This window comes from Cyprinus carpio, chromosome B20 (assembly GCF_018340385.1).
Source record: "Cyprinus carpio isolate SPL01 chromosome B20, ASM1834038v1, whole genome shotgun sequence".
NCBI lineage: Eukaryota > Metazoa > Chordata > Actinopteri > Cypriniformes > Cyprinidae > Cyprinus > Cyprinus carpio.
This window is the reverse complement of record NC_056616.1, coordinates 3,173,122-3,196,517: the sequence shown is the minus strand read 5'-3', so window position 1 is coordinate 3,196,517 and position 23,396 is coordinate 3,173,122. Positions and strand designations below refer to the sequence as shown.

At 39.5% G+C, this 23,396-nt stretch overlaps 2 protein-coding genes across 2 annotated transcripts; both read right to left on the bottom strand.

The window, feature by feature from the left end:
* Nucleotides 1–1,720: 1,720 nt before the first annotated feature.
* Nucleotides 1,721–12,241, bottom strand: cfap206 (cilia and flagella associated protein 206). The gene is made up of 12 exons (XM_042747087.1): nucleotides 11,905–12,241; nucleotides 11,751–11,834; nucleotides 10,435–10,525; nucleotides 10,155–10,343; nucleotides 8,878–9,036; nucleotides 8,600–8,802; nucleotides 6,316–6,435; nucleotides 5,173–5,385; nucleotides 4,596–4,719; nucleotides 4,326–4,519; nucleotides 2,319–2,462; nucleotides 1,721–2,239 (listed from the first exon to the last, which is right to left on the bottom strand). Exons 1-12 carry the CDS (start codon nucleotides 12,010–12,012, stop codon nucleotides 2,024–2,026), a joined length of 1,845 nt encoding a protein of 614 aa, XP_042603021.1. The 5' UTR covers nucleotides 12,013–12,241; the 3' UTR covers nucleotides 1,721–2,023.
* A 396-nt stretch (nucleotides 12,242–12,637) lies between these two features.
* On the bottom strand, nucleotides 12,638–20,987 carry LOC109045469 (interleukin-20 receptor subunit alpha-like). Its single transcript, XM_042747063.1, has 7 exons — nucleotides 20,807–20,987; nucleotides 20,037–20,154; nucleotides 18,100–18,305; nucleotides 15,943–16,118; nucleotides 15,613–15,757; nucleotides 15,275–15,414; nucleotides 12,638–14,394 (listed from the first exon to the last, which is right to left on the bottom strand). The coding sequence occupies exons 1-7, from the start codon at nucleotides 20,856–20,858 to the stop codon at nucleotides 13,777–13,779; spliced, it is 1,455 nt and encodes a 484-aa protein (XP_042602997.1). The 5' UTR covers nucleotides 20,859–20,987; the 3' UTR covers nucleotides 12,638–13,776.
* Between the last annotated feature and the right edge of the window lie 2,409 nt (nucleotides 20,988–23,396).

Here is a 23,396-nt window from a genome sequence, read left to right as displayed (position 1 = left end):
CACCAGTGGCTGGAGGACGAGAGCAGCTTCACTCTCATCATGGAGTACCCTGAACCCTGCAGGACCTTGGAGGATTACGTCTTGTTCTCCGGCCCCGTTAGTGAAGCACAAGCACGCTTGTTCATGCTTCAGGTGCTTCAAGCAGTCAAACACTGCCATGAGCGTGGAGTTTATCACGGTGATATCCGCTCGAGGAACATCCTGGTGACTCTCCACAGTCTGGAGCTCAAGCTCATCGACTTCCGCTGCGCTCGTCTGATCAGCAGCGAGGGCTTTGACAGCAGCCAGTACCAGGGTGAGTCACGTGATGTTGTGTTGTTGACGGTGACGCGTACAGAAGCACTGAAAACTGTGTGTGTCTCCCAGGATCAGACGCATACACCCCTCCTGAGGTCCTCGGCCAGTCCATCTTCCACGCCGCAGCAGCAGACGTCTGGGCGCTGGCAGTCCTGCTCTTCGAGATCATTCACAGATATCTGCCCTTCGAAAGCTTTGATGCCATTCAGCACGGCTACGTCCGGATGGATCCCACCTTATCCACAGGTGACCGCACAAACAGCTCCACACGCTGATGTTCTGATGATGTTTACTGTTCATGTGTGATGTGCGGAGACTAACCGCGCTCTCTCTGAACTCTCCCCAGCGTGCCATGACCTGATTTTCCACTGCTTGAGCCGTAATCCAGCTCACCGGCTGACGCTCCAGCAGCTGGAAGAGCACCGCTGGATGAAAGCCTAGACTGGAGAAGACAGGGATCCCGATGTGCACCAGACAGAGTTTACTGTCTCCAGGAGTCTCAGGAGATGCAGCGAGACTCTGGACTCGTCTCTGATCGATCAAACACAGAGAAACACAAGAACGTGCTGTCTGGAGAAATCAGGAAGATCAGAAGAAATTCTACAATTACAAAATCAGAAGTGCATGTAAACACAATGCTCTTAATTAGTGCTTCACAAATTATTAACGTAAGGAATATAAAAAAACTACTTTTATATAATATTTTAGAAAGTAAATGTATTCACTAATTGGTTGCTTAGTCACATTAATGTAAAAAAAAGGAAAAAAAAAAGGAAAAGAAGCTATTTTTAAATAATATTTCAGGAAGTAAATCCTTTTTTTATAACATAAGAAATGTAAAAAAAAGCTATTTTTTTAATAATATTTCAAAAAACATACATTCACATAAGAAATGTTTCCTTTCCCTCCGGTTCCGTTTCGTTTGTATTTTTTTTTTGTTTTTTTTTTGTTTTGTTTTTTTTAAAAAAAAAGCTATTTTTTTAATAATATTTCAAAAAGTAAATGCTATTTTTTATAATATTTGATCAAGTAAATTCTATTTTTGTATCATATTTCAGAAAGTAAATGCTATTTTTTTATAATATTTAAGTAAATATAGTCACTAATAGGTGCTTTATTAGTGACATTAACGTAAGAAATGTAAAAAAAAAACTATTTTTTAATAATATTTCAGAAATTAAATGCTATTTTTTTTATAATATTTCAGAAAGTAAATAAAGTCACTAATAGGTGCTTTATTAGTGACATTAATGTAGGAAATGTAAAAAAAAAAATGCTATTTTTATAATATTTCTGAACGCTGCTCATAACTAATCATGTATTATTTTGTAATAATTTATAAATGTATTAAAAATGAATAAACATATTTTTCATCAAACCAGTGATCATTTCAGTGCAGGCAGACAAAGTGATGAACGAGTCTCTCATTGCATTTCACTCATATTCTCTTTACTGTGTGATTAGAAGAATATTTCATAACACACAATGAAGTGCATCCATCTGAGCAGACACAAGGTTTGTGGGAAGAGGAAGTGATTAACAGGGATTCACTGTCAAAAGAGTTAATGCATTGTCAAAAGAGTTAATCAAAAATCAACCTTCTATCAACACAGAAGATAAAGTGAGAACTGTCTGAGAGATAAAGATCTCGTCCTGTGTTCAGCAAAGGCTTCTGAAGAGCCTGAGACGCAGCTGTTATTACAGAGGCGTGTACACAGTGTGCAGGTCACTCATCAACCGCTCTGGTCAGATCCAGCTTCATCATGTTTGTTCCTCCTCTCAGTCCTGACAGGTACACCTGTGCTTTGGGGACGTTACTCTCCCCGTCCCGCTTCGTCTGGCTGACGGCGTCTTTAGGGAGGAACGTCTGTGTGCTGTTGTGTCGTCTCATGTGACTCGCGTGCGTCTGCATTGAGCGTGTAACTTTATTCCGCAGATTGGCCTGAGACAGAGAGTTTCTTACAGGGTTAAAGTCTCGAATGCGTGTCTGGACTGAGATCATGTATGTGAACGCCTCTCACCAGTTTAATGGCTCTTCTTCGGAGCTCCCACTCGTTCCACTCATAGGACTTCACAATGTTGGTCTCCAGAGGGTGAGTCTCGGTCTGCATGCTGGCGTCACTCTTAGAGATGGTTTTCACCAGCAGCTTCTCTCCTGACTGCATCTGAGACATGAGCAGTACTGTGTGAGTTTCTACATCAGCTGCTTGTGTTTCTAGACTGCACCTTTAAATCAAACACTAATGGTGCGTTCAAGTCATGTCAGATACATCGTATTTTCGAGTTAAACGCACATGAACGCCACCACAAAGTCGTAATTACGAGTGGAAAACTCAGAATTTTCTTTAAGCTCTGAGTTTCTGAGTTGGGGGCGTCAACGAGAGACATGACACAATCAGTGGATCGATGGATGCAACATCTGTTGTTGACGGTAATTTTTAGTTGAAATTGATAGACAGGATTGCAATATAACAATTAATAAGTTTTTATGTGATACAGATTAAAGTGGCTTCATAAATTATTTTAAAATATTAAAAACGCAAAACACACTTGATGCAATTTCTTTGCTTCTCATTTTCTATGAGCAGAGTTAACAAACCCTGTTGTATTTTCTTATAATTTATTAAAAGGTCCACCGCCATCTTGTGCCGAATAAAACTGACTTGAACGCACCCAACGTTGTAATTATGACTTGTAAACTCGTAAGTACGAACTTCCAAGGAGGACTTGAACGCAGCATAAAATTTCATGTACTATTATACATGTCTGTAGAAGAATAACATATACAGGCTTTTCACACTGTGCTTATTTGTCGTGCTAATCTCTGCTTTTTACTTCAGGTAAAGCTGTTCTGTAAACACATACTGCATTCATCCAATCAATGACCTCGACACCGCCAATATGCAAAAAAGTCTGTTAGCTCAGGGTTTAAGCACATAGTAGAGTTGCACAATGCTGGAAAAACTGAAAATCATGATTTTTTTTGTCTCAAATATAGAACTCTAAACTAAACCAAATTACTGTATGTGAGACAAAATATGAATTGCTGCAGTCTATTTAAAAGTGTTTAATTTGAATGAATTGTCAAAATTAAAAATTTTAATATATATTTATTTATAATATATTTAATACTCTTAAAATGATTAGAAAGTGTTTTGAATGAATGATTCAATGGTTTAAAAATACTTCACTTGTTTCCTTACTGGATGAGTCAGTGTTTTTGAACAAATCTCTTGAATGAATGCATCACAAAACAGATAGCAGAGAACACAGGTAAGTGAGTACAGCAGGCTTATTGAAGCTGGGATCAGAACTGGAAATCAGGTATGTTCAGAAACCCTCCGCCTTCCCCAGCTCCACCTGTCCAGGTCTGCTCTGGGGTGATCATGTCTGCAGCATGTTTTGGATGTATTGGCAGTAGCAAGTCTCAGTACTCGCTCTGCAGCAGCAGCGGAGCAGATCTATTCCTCCAAGACCAGATACATTAACATTAGGGGTGTAACGATACACGTATTCTGGGTCCTTCGGTTCAGTACGGGCACATGTACTGAACAAATCATTCAATTTTTTTCCAGGAAATTCAGACAATAAATGCCGTTTTGGTGCTCTTTAAAACAGATCGCGACAGATCGCTGTATAAACTCCTCAGTTCTGACAGCAGCGCAGAGTGCCATCATCCCTTCATCTTCACTAGTTTAACATGAATTATACATGAATGAACATCTCACCCCTCACGTATCCCTCACGTATAGCCTTATTTGCTTAGAGAAATTAAGTCTAATGAAGAGCATTTTGTTCATATATATTAGACTAGGCTATATACTTCATTATATTTTACTTTACCTGTTCGTGAAGTCTTTATTATTTAATGTATGTTTAAATAAATCTTTTACGAAACAGTTATGACAGCTACTGTGAAATTATTATATTTTAACAACAAACAGAAATTGTCTCATTTAGAAGTTAAATGATGGTTTGAAACCATAACGAACCATGAAGGCAAAAGCGAGGGACGTATATGTGGCTACCTCAGAGTATGGCGTCACGCTGGCGAACTCCTGATGCAGCTGCAGCAGCTGGATGAGCTCTGGCTGTCTCTTCGCCATCTCCACCGCAGCAGCTATAAACTCATCTGCTTTAGAGGCGAACTCGTATGCAGCGCTCCTGGAGCTGAAAGCGTAGTATTTCTCCTTGTGCTTTAGGACGCCAATCTTTGGATTGCCTGAGAAGAGACACTAATATGTCTTATCAAAGAAAACAGATATCAAATGCAATGCACACAGTTTCAGAGTTTGTACCTGGCAGTAAAAGGCCATTGTTCTTCACAAGGGTGAAGCCACAGAAGCCCTTATACTGCAGCGGCACGTCCTCAAAGTGAGCTGTGCTCTCAGGAAAACACCATTCACACGAGCTCATCTCCGACTCAACAACACGCTCTCTGAAACAAACAAACACACGTATTCAGATATTAGACTCGTTTCCCCTGACACTTCTCAAGTCTTCAGCTGTTACACTGAAGCTCAGCACTTACTAAAGTGAGTGGAAATTTCAGCAGATGATCTGGCAATGAGCAAATCAAAGAACACCGGTGCAGCTCATTTCCATAATAACTAATGCAGTTACCCAAAGCAGCATAAATGCAAAGCATAAAATGGGTTAAGGCCTGCTTTTTTGGGTGTTGGGTCAGTACAGTGACCACCAAACCTTGGTAAATTATGTTACGTAATACATTTAAATACATATGCATATGGAATAAGAACAGATGCAAAAATAGCTTTGTCCATGCCTTTTCATCACTAATGTTTTACTTTTTTAATACCAGTAGGCGGTTTGCACTGGTGTGAGCTGTTAGTGAACCTGGTCCTAAAGTTCAACAGGTGTTTCCGTCGCACCTGCTGTCACAGAGCATCTGTCCGCATCCGTTTGCACCTGCAGTCCATGCAGCAGCAGCTCCACCTGATCTGGGCTCAGCAGAGACTGCGCTGATAGGAACGCTCTCAGACCGGACGCCACGTTAGTGAGCATGCTCAGTAGCAGCATCTGGCCTTCCAGTCCCGTCCAGAGCGAAGCCAATGCTGTGAAGTGAGGCTGACAAGAAGAGTGACGCTTATAAATCTACATGCATCGCCTTTCATTAAATGCAACAAACTTTCTTTAAGTGAGCACAAGCACATTTCACAAAAACAAATTCACTTTTAATTCTTTTTCTTGTCACTGTATCTTAAAATATTTTTAGAACTGGAATAAAGAATATATTTTAGAAACATGGAATAAAGAAAATAAAAAGGTAAATGTGACTGTTTGCATGTAACAGTTATGTTCTGTTTTGGTTTCATTTTCAAGGACTTTTAGTTTTTTTCTTCTGTTCTCTGTTCCTGTTTGATCTTTAGTTGCTAAGACATTTCATTATTTTCCTCACACCTGTTTTCCATTGAGGTCATTATCACCGTGTACTGAAGTTCTGTGTTGCAGTTCTTTATGTTGTGTTGTGTTTAAGCCTTTGATCTCCAGTGTATTCATGTTGAATTTATGGATTTAGTAGACTGTTGAAATCTTTTTACATTGTGCAATTTATTTACAGCAATGCAGTTGCGTTCCAGTTCTGAGTTTAAATCTTGCTATTCTGAGAAAAAAAAGAATAGTCTCAGAACTCAGAACTGTAAGAGTTTATGTCTCACATTTCTACTGAAAAAAGTCAGAATTTTGATCTGTAAATTAGAATAGAGTAGAAAATAATTGTGAGATAAAAAGTCACAATTAGCTTTATTTTTTATTCCGTATCGGGAACAGGTTTCCATAGTTTACAGATCAATCACACAATGAAGATTCAAACCCATACACTATTTCTCCCTCATATGAACGAGTCTTCTCTTTGAATTTAATGTCTTTATCTTGTTCTTTGTAAAGATGCTTTGAAATAATATTGTAAAATTCACAATATAAATTCATTAAAATGGTGAACTATCAATAAACATTCAGCACCGTCAGATGGACAACAGCATTACAGAAATCACTCACAAACACTTGTGATGTGGGCACTGTGGTCTTGGTGTGCACGGTGTCCTTCAGGAGCGTCATTCGAGTCTTTAGATCAGACTGTAACCGCGTCACTTCCTTTGCGCTCTGGATGATGTCCGCCTGATGAAACATGAACACCAAATCACATCAGTATACTGTCATATATTCATCATACATCATCAGCGTCATGTCCCCATCATTTGCACCATCTCCAACATGAAAAAGTGCTGGAAACCCTGGAGACAAGCAGGCCAGAGGGGTTAGAGCATGACGCAATCACAATCACATTTTCACAATCTGGTTTATGAAACCTAGCTGCTTTAACCAGCCCTAACCACCATGATTACGCATCTAAACACGTTTCCACCAGCTCGAAACCATGTTAACCAGCTATCATCAGATATAACAGCTGTTCAAGTGCTTCTGCATCGCAGTACTGAAGCAAAGGTTTTACATTCTGATTCTAATAACAAACTGAAATGTTGGTAGCACTTTATTTTACAGACCTGTCCCGCATGTTCATACTATGTACTTATATTAATTACAATAAGGTAATAACTAGATCCTAACCCCGAACTTAACCCGTGCAGTTAGCTCCTATCATGCAGTACTTCCTTAGGTAAGTATACTGTTAGTACAGCCCAAATATTTCTGTAACAATCAGCCAAGTTGAGAGAAATGTTGAATATGAATATACTTGTGTTTAAATTCAGTTCAATCACAAATGGACTATTTTACACTATAATGTTTCTGCATAACGCACATTTTGATGCTTTTTAGAGCATTGCATCCTACAGTATTAGTATCTATCCTCCTTTTTCCTAACAAGCCTACTGCACTGTAACTTTACAAAAAAAAGACAACATATAGACTACTGCGGATTTGTGGTCTGCTGTCCTGATTAAATTTGCAAATCACACATCTTTCGCTTAGAATCTTAAATTTTTCTCTCGTCTGTTTCCAGATTTGTTTTCACGGTGATGTAGTAAAATGCAATTGTTACATAATATAGACATATTACTATAATGATATTTATCACATTAGTGATATTGCTGCAGATAGCATCGAGTTTAGGGGTTATTTATGGTATGTTGAAAGTAATACACTTTTCCTCTGTATGTCTGATGGTTGGAGGGTCAGTAAAATAATGTCACGTCATTGTACCCAGTTTTTATTTAAAGTGCTTATTATTACGTTCATAGACCGAACGCTTTGCTGATTGTTTACAGTGTAAACGAAAGTTACTCCAATAATTTACGCAAAATGCCATGGGTGTAGGAAAAATGTGGATGGAGAACATCTGTGAGTAGAGTCTCTTGTGCAGTTTGATCTTAAGAGTTGTGAATCATGGAGACTGATTTGATTCAAATCACTCACTTGCCTTACGTTCTTAAAGGGGTCATATGACGATGCTAAAAATAATGAAATGTGTTTGCGCAGTTTAAGGTTCAAAAAACATTCTTTTCCACATACCGTACAAATATTGTCAGAGACTGTCTTACTATAGGGTCATCTCCCTATAGTAAGAGTTCTGCGACACTCCATCGCTGTTTACGGATACCATAGGAATGAATGAGAAGATGAGATGATAGGCTGTCCATTCATTAAATGATGAGCTGTTTCCTCTAAAAAGCTGTTTATTCAGCGTACTGAAGCATCTCCTCCAGTGACATCCATTCAAATAAAACCGCTTCTGGGCTCCTTTCCTTTAGCTTTAGCCATTACACATTTTTGGCTAATGGTTGCAGGTTTGCCTTCTAGTGGCTTTATTATTGTTGCTCCTCTATGCCCCGCCTTCTGAAAGGCATTGATTTTTACAAAGCTCATCATTCTGAAAAGTGAGGTGTGCTGTGATTGGCCAGCTATCCAGTGCGTTGTGATTGGCTGAATGCTTCAAGCATGTGACGGAAATGTTACGCCCCTCACCATATTTGGAAACACACAAAAGTTAGCCTTCTTTCTTTGCTTGAACATCTGGGTGGTGTTATGCAAATCTTCCCACACAGTGACATAGAGATGTGGGGGTGTGTTTAAACGAGGCGTTTCAGGAGGACGTGGACGAGTCTTAACTTTTATAAAGAATATCTCTTTGGGTCTGAGACTGTAGTCTTTGCAACTTTAGGGATTGTAACACGCCAAAGACAAACGTGAAATTGCATCATATGACCCCTTTCAGAGAGAGAGCAGAGAGTGAGTTCTCTAGGAGCGTGGTTAAGATCTAATGCCCTGTCTGTCTGTCTGCCAGCAGAGACCTGATGAGACTCTCTCTAACAGTGAAACCCACCAGTATGAGTCTGAGGAAGGCCTCGTGCTGGCGTGTGTTGTACAGAGCCTGTTTGAGCAGGTCGGGGTGGACGGGGCACTCGTTGCGCTCACAGATCTTCTCCAGCAGGGCCGTGTACTGCCACGCCAAGCGCTCACATCCCGCCAGTTCACTCTCTATATCTGCGGCCGCGGCCGGCAGCGTCTCGTTCAGAGCGGCTGGCACTGCAGGAGACACGTGGAGAAGTGAGCGCTGACAGTATGAGGTCAGGATGAGTGGACTCGGGGAGACTCACGTACGGTTCTGGATGCCCTCTCCTCCTTTCCTGCTGTCCTTGTTGAAGAGGCGTATGCCGCTGACGATCAGAGCGAGCTCGCTCAGCTGCTGCTCTTTGTCTTGTTTCAGCAGAGACATGAAGGTCGCCAGCTGAGCCTGAGGAAAGACGCTCTGCAGCGCCGCTGCAACAAACAACACGCAGTCATCCTGTACTGACACCTGCTGCCATGAGCACAGCATCATCACACAAGATCAAAAGCAGCAGAAATGCATGTTCAGAGTTACAGAGACAAACTACAGTATTCACTGCTCACCTGGCAATTTATGAGTGAGCTGAGCAAGTATTATGCATTTAATCTGATTAGATATATAAAGATGTAGATATACAGTATGTACTGGTCATATATACTACTGGTCAAAAGTTGCATTGTAAAGATTTAGTGTAACACTTATAGCCTTTGTGTATAATGCATTATAAAGGGTTATTTAATGAATTATATGCTAATTTTATAGTGCATAAAGGCTTTAAGAAAAGTGTCAGCAGATTTTATGTTTTCAAAAGAAGTCTCTTCTGCTCTCCTGCATTTCTTTGATCAAAGAATATACAGTAAAAACAGTAATATTGTGAAATTATTATGACTTAAAATAGCTGTTTTCTATGTGAATATATGTTAAAGGTCATGAAACCCCAAAACACATTTTATGAGGTATTAACAGGAATGTATAGATCGTACATTGATCAATAATCATATATTTTATTAGCAAGTGGAAATGGGTTGTTTTTGCATTTTTCTGAGCAATATCTGAATACAGATATTGAAGTGAAGCAACATCATGAAATATGACATGCGTTGTGGTGATTGGCTCCCATGACTGGAGAGTATTGATGAGAAAGAGCTCGTTCAATCCAATCAACACGCACTATTATGAATAAATAATTCTGCATGAGAAACTATCACTTCTGACTCTTCTTACAGCTGTATTTTCAGCATCATTACTCCAGTCTTCAGTGTCACATGATCTTCAGAAATCATTCTAATATACTGATTTACTGCTCAAGAAACATTTCTGATTATCATCGATGTTGAAAACAGTTGTGCTGACTCATATATTGTTGTGGAAATTGAGATACATTTTATTTTTCTTTTGCGACATCATAAATGTCACTTTTTAATCAATTTAATCCACCCATGCGGTATAAAAATACTGTATTTTCTAAATCTGACCCCAAGTGTTTGGACAGTACTGCATATGTATATTCAGGAGTCTCCAGAGCTACTGTATGAGTGTCAGTGAATACCTGTGGTTTCTCTCACGGTGCTGATGTCTGTGGCCGAGCCGAGGTTGGAGCGCTGGATGACATAGCTGACTATTTTGCCGTACAGGCTCTTGAGGTCCTCTCTGGTCTTGGCTCGAGAGTCTGTGATCTCTCTGCTCAGCGACGGCAAACGGGACTGCAGGACCTTCTGCTGAACCTCCAGAAACTCACCTGACACACAGACAGACAATCACACACACTCAGCGCAGTCAGTCTGGACCGCTGGAGGAGATCCTGATCATCTGCTTGTTTCCACACTTACGTCGAGATGTGTAGTTCATGTCGAAGTAAACCTGCATCTTAATGGTGTTCAGAGTGGGACTGGTCTGGTCCATCAGTCTGTCCACACACAGCTGAAGACACCTCACACTTACTTCAGACACACTCATCTTTTATTTGTTTATTACATACAGAGCTTTGACAAGACTTTGAAACGTTTTAACCCTCAAGTGTCCTTTTTTTATGAGCCTATAACACAGCAGGTTTTGTATTTTTAATTTTGTCGATTAAAACAGTCACTCACACATACAAAACCAAAGAACTGAATGAGCCAATGACTGAGCTTTCTTTGATTTGTTTTGTTTTTTGTGCCAATCAGCCACTGTCCACACACACACACACACACACTTCAAAGTCAGATCAAAGTCCTACTGCGAGATTTGTTGAAGAAAATGTCTGGAACATGCTGCTTGTGAGGTTTACTGGTTATTCTTACCTGTTTGGTACCATTTTTCCTTTTTTTTTGAGTTATTGAAATTTGAAAAATACTCTTGTCTCCAACTTTGTCTTTTCCTCATGGTCAGATCTGTCTGTAAGTTTGTTTTGGCATTGTTGTATATTTTTTAAATTCTACAATTTTACCTTGTGATGAAATCTAAAACTTAAGAGGTTACGTACGTTACACTATTTCAGTCTATATGCAGCCATCAAGTACTACAGCCACACAGCGGCTATTGATTTCTTTGATATGTTGATATTTTTATACTATCAGATGTCACCAAAGTCACCTGAATTTTAGGTTTGGGCTGTCTGAACTTTATATATATATCTATATATATATATATATATATATATACTGGAGTAAAAGAAATATTAAATATAACATAAAAATAGGGATAGTTTACATAACATATGGTACTTTTAGAGGTAAATAAATTAAAAAACACCAAAAATCACACACACACAAAAAAAAAAATGCATAAATTGATAGTTTTTATTTTATAGAAGATAGTGATATGACATTAATGAAACATAAAAAAAAAACATATTGGGATCACAACTGAGAACTTAGCTCCCGAAATGTGTCCACAAATGTCCAATGAAGGGCTGCTACACGAAGGATGCTTGAGGGTTAAGTTAAGCAGTTTCACAGACAAGGCTTAATTAAACTTGGTCCCAGACTAAAATGTAAGTCTGAGCTGTTTCAAAGGCAAGTTTCTAAAATTATACTTGAAAGTCCTAACTGAACTATGGCGTAATCCTGGCTGAGTCTAAGCCCTGTCTGTGAAAGCAGTCCAGTGTTTTAAGACTAGTCTAAGCGGTTTATACAGCCTCGGTCTATCAGAAAACCGAACTTACCTCTATGAGTTTCTGCACATCTTGCTTTGTGAGAGTCCTGTCCACGTTAAACTGATTCCTGGGGTCCAGAACGACCGCTTTGACCTGGACACACGTGTAAATGCTGGAGCTGACTCCTTCATTAAGGTAAGTTACCAGAGTCTCAGTCACTCACCATGAAGGCGATGAGCGTCTCGGACAGACTCTGTCCTCTGCTTAAACAGGTCTGCGCGATCTCCCGGATGATGGTTCTTATAACGCCTTCGGCCTGACTGCTCGACATCTTCACACGGACACAACATTAACCTGAACGGTGCAGAGTTTTGTCTCGAGACTGGACTTCTGTGTTGTGCGACGCGGCGGCGGTTGTCATGGAGACGGACGGCGCCGGAAGAGAAACACAAACAAACAAACAAACAGAGATTACAATGTGTCAAGAACTAAACAGAACATGATATGTTAGAATATCACTCGCTGATAACACTGTGTGTGAAGAGAAACCGCTGGAAAGGACAGTTTCTCTATACAGTGTGTTTTAAGAGTGTATATTCATGTATTCACATTTACATTATTGTTCTTACTGCTTCAGCTGAATGAACAGATCAGCTCTGACTCTCATTAAATGCCAGATTAGTTGCAAATCATTAAGATAAGCTTTGCTTGTCTGAATGTCAAAATGTCAATGTTTAGCAGATGGTAATAAATCACTGTGTAACTGAACATTCAGTGAGAGACTGCAAATAAATAGCATAATAAATCTCATCATACTCATTCACCTGAACACACTTCTCAGGTTCATATTTATTGTATATAATCAAATCAACCCAAAAGAAGAGAGCTTGCTGAAAGCATTAATGATTATAACAGGAACAAGCTCTCTTTCAGTGCATATATGAAATAAACATCTGCAGTATTTATATCCCCTTTATTAATCTGGATGTTCATCACATTTTACAACAAAAAAATGTTTTTCTAACTATAAGTATTCATATTTCAATAAAAAATATCATTTGGTTTATGTACAATTAAAATATAAAAATACAATATATTATAAAACGTGAATTCCTTCAATATAATTATTTTTTCAGCTTCGTCGTTGATAAGTACACACACAGTGTCACACTGTCTTATGTTTCTAAAGTTCACAAAGCATGGTTTATTATTTGTCCACTTCTTTTCATATTTGCTATGCATTTTCAGAAACTCATTAAGGTACAAACTCTTGATCACAGCCTTGTTTTCATTCCCTTCAAATGAAATCTGGCTGATGCACAAGAAGAAATATCTGCACATATTTCACTATATGATTATGTTACGTTTTCTGAAATCTACATCTACAGCTCAGCTGACCGGCTCAAAGTTGATTTCCCTGAGCAGTGTCCAGGCAAAGTGTTGGCCATGATTAAATGTAATTTAATACAGAAGCTAGAGAAGTGAGCTTTGTTCATGAGGTCTCACGTTCACAGTGAATGTGAAATCCTTCATTATATCCTCTAGGGCTGCACAACGATTAGTCACGACTAATGGATTCAAAATAAAAGTTTATGTTTACATTCTATATGTGTCTGTACTGTGTATATTTCTAAATGCACATACATGTATATATTAAGGAACAATATGTTTAGATTTATGTGTAAAATACCTATATTTAAGTGTTTACATACAAATAATTGTTTAAATATGAAGGATTTATTTGCAAAAACAGATAACTTCATTTTTATTTATTTTCTTGAATCATGTTTTTATTGTTTATAATTATTTAATTGAAACAACACAACTGCAGTTAAAAAAACACGATTATCTGTTATCTGTTTTTGCAAATGAACTATATGCATGTGTGTATTTATGTATACATAATAAATATACACACTACACACACATATACAGTAGTATGTAAACATAAAGTTTTATTTTGAATTGATTAATTGCGACTAATGGTTTAGCAGCCCTATTATCGTCTCATGTGTAAACCTTAAACCTAGTAAAATGCATAGTGAAAGTATCTTCATATTGTGTCCGGAGTCTGAAGCAGCGCATTATTCCTCTGTCAGTCTGGGCTGGAGTGGATCACGAGGCCCCAGGCTCGCTCCATCTTGATGAAGTCGTCCGTCTCTGGCTCCGGCTCCAGCTCCGGCTCTGGCTCGCCGTGTTCCCCCGAGCTCTGTCTCAGGATGAGGTTAGGCAGCAGCGTGACCGCTTCAGTCCGGATCTCAGCTTCGTCCTCCAGACCTGACAAGCCCATCAGAGGGATCTTCAGTTGTCGGGTCTCTGGGCTCCAGTCCAGGAATATCTGCGCTTGGTCATCTGGCTCATCCTCACAGGCGTTCACTGTGTGCTCTTGTGTCCGGTATGGGCTGCTCTGGGTCTGGACAGCGGCCGGCAGCACGATGCCGTAATCTGCAGCCTCGCTGTGCTGCGACTCCTGCGGCTCTGAGTCCACACTCACAGAGTCCTCCTCGTCTGGTAACGGAGCGCGCTGCTGAGCGTAACACACCGGCTGCGGCTGCAGAACCTGAGCATACGCCGCTGACCAGTCCTCACCGCACACCAGCTGAGGCACAGCCGACCCCTCTCCATACAAACCCATTTTGACCACGTTAACGATGATTGTTGGAGGCTTTTCTGGCTGGAGAGTGTGAAGCCTTTCATTCATATCCACCACGTGCTGAAACGACAAGAGTACAGTGTTACTTCAGCGCTGTTATAATGTGATCAAAACTACTGTCAGCTGATGACGAGATCACATGATAAGAGACCCATCCTCAAATAAAAAACAGAAGGATCTATTCTGAAACCCTTCTGTGATAATACTGTAATCATAGGCATCTTTCAACCATTTAAAAGTATGGGCTTAGTAACAAAAAGTGTTTTATGCTCACCAAGGCTGCATTTCTTTAAGTAAAAATACAGTAAAAATTGTGAAATATTATTACTATTTAAAATAGCTCTAATCTATGTGAATCTCTGTTAAAGTGTAATTTATTTCTGTGATGCGCAGCTGTATTTTCAGCATCATTACTCCAGTCTTCAGTGTCACATGATCTTCAGAAATCATTCTAATATGATGATTTGCTGCTTGAGAAACATTTATTAATATTATCAATGTTGGAAACAGTTGTGCTGCACAGTATTTTCATGGAAACTGTGATACATTTTATTTTTCAGGATTCACACATGAATAAAAAGTTTAAAAGAACATTTATCTGAACATTGTGCAAACTGTCACTTTTGATCATTTTAATGCATCCTTGATGAATAAAAGTATTAACTTCTGTCAGAAAGAAAATCATACTGGCCCCAAACTTCTGAATAGTGTTGTCTACCACACATTAGTTGCATTAGCTGCAAATGAATACTTTTATTCAGTAGGGATGCATTAGATTATTCAGAAGTGACATTCATAGCATAATTTCTGTCCCGGCCGACTGAATCTCTGGTAGCTGGAGCTGTTCTAACCGGTGGTCAGACTAGCCCCTCCTCAGTTCTCTGTGAGATTGCGCTCTCTAAATACGGTGTGATTGAGGTTTGTGTGTCTGTTTTAATACCGTGCTCTTGGGCAGTCTCTGTCTGTGGTCGGTGATGTAGCAGTGGACGAGTCCCCCGAGCACAGCGAGGACACACAGACAGAGCGCAGACGGCAGCACGCCGCCCAGAACGGCAGCCAGCAGCTGGTCTCTGAACGGGTCTACAGCGGGAGAGAAACACCAGCGGGTTACACACCTTCACACCAGCTGGAGACTCATGCATGAGGAAGTCCAGCTCCGCGCGCAGTGCACGAGCTGAGAAAGTGATAGGCTTCCTCAGCTCATCCTGTCAGTCACATACTGCTCAAACCTGTTCGCCGGCCAATCTGAAAGTGAAAAGGCTGATGGAGCTGGGTTACCTTTGGGCGTCACGACGCACTGCTGCTCGCTGGGTTTGTAGGCCAGAGGCCGAGACTCCGACTGCGCCTGGACACTCACACAGATCTGGCTGGAAAAGTCCAGAGGGCCCAGCGTCACGTTCCCATTTTTAAGAAGCATGTAGCTCTGGCAGAGCGACAAAAGAGCGTGCAAGAGAAATGACTTTCCTGTTTGTCTAAGTGAGCGAGCGAGTGTTTTTCTGCACACTCATTTTGCATTTTTGACACACTCAAATATAGTATTTTCCTATTAGAAACTGACACAATCTGTATTGTTAAAAGCGCTATATAAATGAAGGTGACTTGACTCACCGTGTGACGGCTCCTGCCGTTGAACACAGAGACGTTATAGATCATGTGTGGGAAGATCATCCAGAGTGACTTCTCCTTCTGTGTCCTCTTGGTTCTCCATCTGAAGGGCCCCTTGATCGTGACGTTTATGTAGTTCTGCAGCACGGTCAGCTCCAGCAGCGGCGCGCCGAGGATCGCTGTGTGACACAGATCGATTAGAAGCTAATGATTTGCTTTTATGAGGGTCAGAGTTCAGCGATGCCTGCAGCTGCTGTAATCACACATCAAGAGAAGCACTGTGTTTATAACAGAGACGTCTGCGGGAATCAGCACGATGTGAACACTTGACACGATGAGTTCATGACAGTCCTGCTCCTGGACGGCTGAAGTATCTGCGTAGTTTCGGGATAAATCATGAGTCACAACATTTCAGAAACACTATGCTGACAGGTTAAAGGGTGGTGCAGGGTTGGGCGATGATGCTGAATAAGAAATATCTTTATATAGCTCGCTCTAATTGAGGAACATTTCATTTATGTGGTTTTAATGTCTGTGTTTGACTTACTTTGTGTTTTACCCTGTTTACTTTCCTAATAAACACCCTAACGCTGCAATAGGCGGGACGAGTTTACGGCTTGTAAAACAAGCTCAGCTCTTTGTTGGAAGATCTTCTGGGAGCTCAGATTTCTCTTTGTTGATTGTTGTGACGTGTTGGGTAATTATTACATGAAAAGATTGATTTGTATTGTTTAATTGTATGATACTTCTATGACACAAGAGGAAAGGCGGTGTGCAAAGCTGAACTGATTTCCGGGTTATTTCACAGTAATGACCAGCCGACTATGTGGACACAAATTCTTGATCAAATGTATTGCAGTGATTTTCGGAAATGGCGGGGACTTGGTTCTGTGCATCAGCTGTTGATTGGATGCTGAGATGTGGGCGTGGCTCTCGGGGGCGGAGTTTAATGATTTGCCACGAACAGTGATTAATAGCCCAAGATATCTGAATATGGCGCCTGTTTGTTTGAGTCATTATTGTTTCATGTGCCATTTTATCGTGGCCAGTGTTATTACTGGCATCAACACCACAGTCACACGTGGATTTAAGGAATACACATGAGTCATTTCCAAATCTTAGGAAGTAGAATCTGTATGTACAGTAATTATATACACCATAATCACTTCTTGCATTAGTGAGGCAGAAAGACTGTGAAAGCTTAACACAGACTGAATGTGAAATGTTTTATAGAAGCTTTACTAACAGTGACTGCATTAACTGTGGTATTTTGGCAGGAACTATGTTTACTATGGTAAACAAGGGAGGGACTGAAATTGTCTAAACATTCACATACATACAGCGAATCAGTGCCGAGCTGATCATTATTCATCTTCATACTGCTATTCTCTATTTATCTAGGCTTAAATAAACAATCTACAAAAACAGCCATCCATCCACAATCTCAGAAAAAAGAGCACAAACTGTACCTTGAGAGCTACAGCAGCTTGTCACTGAGGCAGAACCCTAATAGAGACACCTTGAACTTTTTTACCCTTAAAGAGTGTATAACTGTGCCATAAGAGTATATATGTTTCCCTGCAGCACAGAAGCAGTCATCAGTAGCACAGGTATATTTGTAGCAATAGACAACAATACATTGTATGGGTCACAATTATACATTTCTCTTTTATGCCAAAAATCATTAGGATATTAAGATAAGATCATGTTCCATGAAGATATTTAGTAAATGTCCTACTGTAAATATATCAAAACTTAATTTTTGATTAGTAATATGCATTGCTAAGAACTTCATTTGAACAACTTTAAAGATGATTTTCTCAATATTTAGATTTTTTTGCACCCTCAGATTCCAGATTTTCAAATAGTTGTATCTCAGACAAATATTGTCCTCCTAACAAACCATACATCAATGGAGAGATTATTTATTCAGCTAAATAAGGGATAAAACTCTCTTGACACTTATGACTGGTTTTGTAATCCAGGGTCACATACAGTATTACTACTGTAAGGTATGACTATGCACCATTCAGGCATAAAGTCAGTACAACGGCGTCTCTTTGAGGGCTCTGCCCCACTGACCAGCTGCTGTAGCTCTATTAAGGTACAATGTTTGCTGTTTTTGTCTGGCAGCACCTCATCAGCAGGCAGTGCACTCACTGTGGAGCGCGGGGCTGAAGCGGCTCGTGCTCTCGGTCCAGACAGACTGTGTGTTTGCGCTGGCCGCCCTGACTCTGGCATAGTAGTCCTCCTCCAGGCTAAAGGTCTCCTGAGACAGGTCACATTCACTCTGAGTGATGGAGCAGCAGTGCTCCACACGCCTCCACCTCACCCGCTCAGAGCCGCTCTCCTCCTCATCACCGTAACTGCAGGACAACACAAGACCTCATGTCACGTGAACAGCTCAGGGAAGCAGAGAATGTTGTGCCAGATATTTTCTTCCTCCACTAACGTCTCTGTTCTTCATCATGTCTACAGGCCTATCTGCAACCATTAGAAAACTGACTTCTGAGCTTACTGTCATTTCTTTCTCACTTTGCAATGTAACGATTAATTTCCTGAACTGAAGCAGCCAACAAATCCCACATGAAAAAATACTATAGTAATTTATAGTAATAGTGTTTTTGAACTATACTATAATAAAGTGTATTTTACTGTATATATTATAGTATTTACAACACTTTGTTAATGAACACTACAGCATACTGTAGTATTAACTATAGTGAACTGATAAACTGTAATAAATACTGTAGTATACTTTAGTTTTTACTACAGCAAACTGTAGCGTATTGTAATAAAATATTCCCTGTAGTTAGAAAAAAGTACAGTTTTGAGAAAATGTAACAGGTATAGAAAGTATTCTCTTCATATGTAGAATTACACAAAATGTTCAAACGTGTACCTGATATGCCTGTCTCTGGATGGGAGAGGTGGGTTTCTAATGAGCTCTAATTAATCCAATTACATCTTTTTATTTTAAAGTACTTTTGTATTTAAATCTGTCATATACATCATATATGGGACATTATTTTTCATGTATATGATTATTTTCGTATTTTCATCAAGTTTGATCACTTTTCTGTCCGATGTGAACTTTAAGCACGTGTTAATTGCATTGCACTCTACATTCATCTTACAGAAACGAAAGAGGGCGAATTCACACAGTCTAAAAATAACATTGTGTCTCATCAGGTATGCTGTTTTGTTACCAATGTTGCCGAATACATTTCATTTCATTGTTTGAATGTTTTATTTCTCTCTGCCCTTTCTGCACTGTCTCTGCATGGGAGAGAAACGAAAGAAGGCGAATTCACACAGTCTAAAAATAACATTGTGTCTTATCAGCCCTATCAGTGGATAAAATAAAAGTCGAGCTGTCATCTGATGCCCGTCTGGTCATTTCATGAAAAAAACAACGCAGACTACACCGGTTACATAAAGTAATTTGTATATATTACTATAGTTGTTATATTACCACAGCAAAGTAATTCAAGTACTTTACTGTAGTATGGTTCAAAAACACTATAAATTACTACAGTATTTTTCATGTGGGATATGCCACCCCCAGAAAAAAACTTTTTTGTTGCTTGAAATAAAATAAATATTAGCTGAAATTAGTGCTGTCAAATTATTAATCATGATTAGGGTGTTTTGTATAGAGTTGCATGAAATAAAATAAACTATTTGTCTGCTTGAAATTAGCTGTGCTGTCAAATTATTAATCATGATTAATCGCATCCAAAATAAAAGTTTTTGTTTACATAATATATGTGTGTGTATTGTGTGTATTTATTATGTATATATATATATATATATATATATATATATACACACACACACACACACACATGCATGTATATATTTAAGAAAAATGTTACATTTATATATTAAATATATTTATATATGATATAAATTAAAATAAAAAAAATACTAAATAAATACATTATGTGTGTGTATTTATAAATACATAATAACTGAACACAGTACACACACATATATTATGTGACCAAAACGTATTATATATGTGTATCTTATAATGTCTGAGGCTGCTGTGGATGACTCTCTCTGAGCGTGCTGTATTTGGCGAGGTCACTCACATGGCGTACTCCACAGTGTAGACGGTGTCAGCGGGGGATCCTGCTCCTGGCGTCCACCTCACAACGTTCCTCAGGTTCTCGGAGTAGAAGTGGACATTACGGGGCTCAACTGAAGACGCTACAATACAACACACATCAGCTGCTTTCTGAGATCTGTATGCACATGTTCAACGTTTTGAAGTTCATCTCGAGCTGTCCCCAGTTTTCAGAGCCTCACAGCGTCAGCAGGAAATAGTCAAGTTCAGGCATTGTTCAAATAAATCAGATTTCATAAAACCACAGGAAGAGGCACAAGAGAAATCTGCTTCCTGATGTTTCTGAATGTGTGTATAGCAAACAGCAATAATAATAATAAATAAAATAACTACTAACAATAATAATACAAATAAAATCAGACAGGAGCCTTTCTTTGAAAGCTTGTTAAAGTTCGAGCTTTAATGTGAAAACACGTGTGTGTGGATGCTGTTTTATTATGCACTGTAATACAGCCATAAAAGAGGCTTTGACTGTCATAAAACAGAAAATGAGCAGCTTGGGTTGGGTTGAAACGCCTTTCTTGAAATAGCTCCAGATAGTCTTGAAATGGCAGATATAACTGATTTATATGGTTCTATTGTGTATCGTTATTATTTAGTAATCACACGACGTTATAATTAAAATAAGAAATATGTCATAAATATCATGGCTGGGAAACAGCAGAGATACATTTTTATAAAAGAAAAAAATCACAGACTCATGCGTTGAGATAGAAAGAAAGATTTTGTATTGACCTGCTGTTCCTGTCCAGAGCAAACACAGTGCGATCAGTGAAAGTGTCTCCATCGCTGCACACTCTCAGTCGTTCTCATTCTGTCCTGCTGCTGACCTCGGCTCTCTGCCCCGGCTCTGCTCTCAGGTGTGTGTCACTCAGGTGTGTGTCACTCAGGTGTGTGTCAGGCGCACTGTACTGTTCCTGCAGCGCCGGTGGGCGGCGCCTAACCAGCACGAGCCAATCGGTGAAAAGCATTGGAAGGTTTCCAAGTAACGCCAACGCGATCTGATTAATATTCATGAGCTACGCATTCATGCTGTTTTCTTCAAGACTTCAAAACCTGGATTTTTTCTTCACATAACATTTTTTTTTTTTAATCCACTTGCTGTTTGCTCGTCTCCGGTATAAAAATTAGTCTAAAAAAACAAGATTTGTGTCAACTATTATTTTTATTAGATTTTTTTCATTTCCCCCTATTTTAACCATGCTTATTAAGTAGAGGTTGTGCACTATAGTTGAACTAATGTTTAAGATTTTGTAAAGAACACATACTGTAAGAATGGAACAGGCAGTAAAAATGTGGGAAAAAGGTAAGATGATATGAAGTGTCAAAAAACCTTCCTTTTAGTTGGTTGAAGTGGGTGAATCTGAGTATATGTATAAGTATCTTTGTGTGTATGTTAATGCGTTTATGTGTACTTGCTGATTGTTTTGATGAATATATGATTGTGTGCATTATAGCATCAAGGCATCAGTGTGTGAGGGGGTGTGAGAGTGTGTATTCAGAATGTTATGTGTGTAACACCTTGTAAATGTCAGCATTGTTCATCGCAGCGTTAGTTAATTGCTTTTCTCCTTGAGGGTAGTTCAGTATCAGTGTGTGGTATGACAGCAGACTGGTTATACAGGTGTTACTTCATTACCTGTGTTCCTGACAGCATCAGTCCCTCTATGAAGGGAACTTCGCAGTGAGAACAATCACGGCTGCTAACTGAGGGGTTGTTCCAAATCAAAGAGCTTCAAAGAGCTTTCACTGCTAAAGGACACATCACTCCCATGATTCTTAGCGCAGGTTTAATTATATGGCGATGACGCATCCTTAATTGGCTTGGTAAGATGACACATATCGTCATATGACACTGAAGAATGTGTTTTTGTCACACCTCTCTTTGGCCAAATTTACACTTTGGCATAAATTTGGCACAGAAGCGCTTCTGAAGTGGTTTTTATCTGTCTTTACGCCAACTGTTTAAAGCTGCTCGCAGGTGGCATGAATGCATTTACACTGCAATAAGAGCCATATATGTTGATACTGGGGTGGGTCAGCGCTGGCATCATTTAGTCAGGCGGTCATGCAGCATTATGTCTTTACACAGAATTTTGCGCAGGCTGTGTAAAGTGTGTAACTGTGTAAAGATGCACAGAAACTGTGCTGGAAGATGTGCTGATGACATTCTGTTCCTGGTCCTGTAACTGTGTGGTTATTACAAGGGATTCTTCTCAGTTCTCATCATTGTATTCAGTCAACATAATGCAGCGTTTTATTTCCTTTGTCTGGGATCTGAAAGTAAAAACATATCAAAGTACAAAAGATCTGTTCTTTCTTTTTTAACACACAGAAAATGGGAAGCGACAAGTATGGCATTTACATTACATGAGCAGCTATTGTAAAGCAATTATAAAGCGAGGTCTTTTAGTCCCACAGAAAAATTGTGACATGGTCAATAGCTACCAGCTTTTGAGTCAAAAGTTAATTTACACAATTTGTGAATGGTATCCAGCAGTGGTCTATACTGGTTTAGGTTCAGACCTGCTTTTGTTTCTATGCATATTATTTATTCATTTAATTATTAATTTGTAATGTGATGATAAATCGATGCAGAATCAATTCGTGGATGGATTCTGAAATCTTCCTTATGCATCTTGATTCTCTCTGGAATGGATTGTTAAATTGGTTTCTTATGGAGCTTAGATTTTAACAGCAGATGGCGCTCTACTCTAGTTTTTATCTGCACACTCACACACTCATGAAGAAGAGCTGAAGAGCGCTTGTGCGTTCGGCTGAGTCTGTAATTTCACCTCGGCTCAGAATGCTTTTATGACGCCAGATTAATGTAAACACAGCCCACTGTGAACACTCTTGTAATTCGCTTCATCCTTTTCGAATTTTATGATTGATTATTTTAGGCTCAAGTGTGTGTAAGGATTTGGAAACAAGCGGAGCACGGCAGTTTTAAAGCATGCAGCGCCATCTGCTGTTCAAAACTAAGCTCAGAATCGACTCAAGAAAGAATCGCAATGCAGTTGGAAAATCACAGAATCGTTGCCGAATCATTTCTCGATTTGTGATGCATCAATTTATTTTCCCAGCCCTAATAAATATACCCCACACAATAAAGATATGAACCTTGGGTGAACTACACTATTTGTGTCTGTGTCATTCTTGGTCCCAGGTAGCCTACCCTCTTTCTGTGCTTCATCGCTCAACCAGATTAGATCTTCTCAAATACTTTATTTTAGCAGTTGGGGGCTCGTCCGGGATGGGGAGTCCCAAGATTGAGTAGGACAACTAAAGTGTGCCAGAGATCAGGGAAGGACCTACAATAAAA

What these genes read in the sequence shown, in the direction of transcription:
- cfap206 (XM_042747087.1), bottom strand. Translation starts at nt 12,012, where the DNA reads ATGTCGAGCAGTCAGGCCGAAGGCGTTATAAGAACCATCATCCGGGAG. An exon ending in CACCGTGAGAGAAACCACAG is followed by an intron (nt 9,037 to 10,154) that starts GTATTCACTGAC and finishes TGTTTGTTGCAG; the next exon opens with CGGCGCTGCAGAGCGTCTTT. An exon ending in TGCCCACATCACAAGTGTTT is followed by an intron (nt 5,386 to 6,315) that starts GTGAGTGATTTC and finishes TCTTCTTGTCAG; the next exon opens with CCTCACTTCACAGCATTGGC.
- LOC109045469 (XM_042747063.1), bottom strand. Translation starts at nt 20,858, where the DNA reads ATGGAGACACTTTCACTGATCGCACTGTGTTTGCTCTGGACAGGAACA. An exon ending in GCTCTGGACAGGAACAGCAG is followed by an intron (nt 20,155 to 20,806) that starts GTCAATACAAAA and finishes GTTGTATTGTAG; the next exon opens with CGTCTTCAGTTGAGCCCCGT. An exon ending in CTTCAGCCCCGCGCTCCACA is followed by an intron (nt 16,119 to 18,099) that starts GTGAGTGCACTG and finishes TGTGTCACACAG; the next exon opens with CGATCCTCGGCGCGCCGCTG.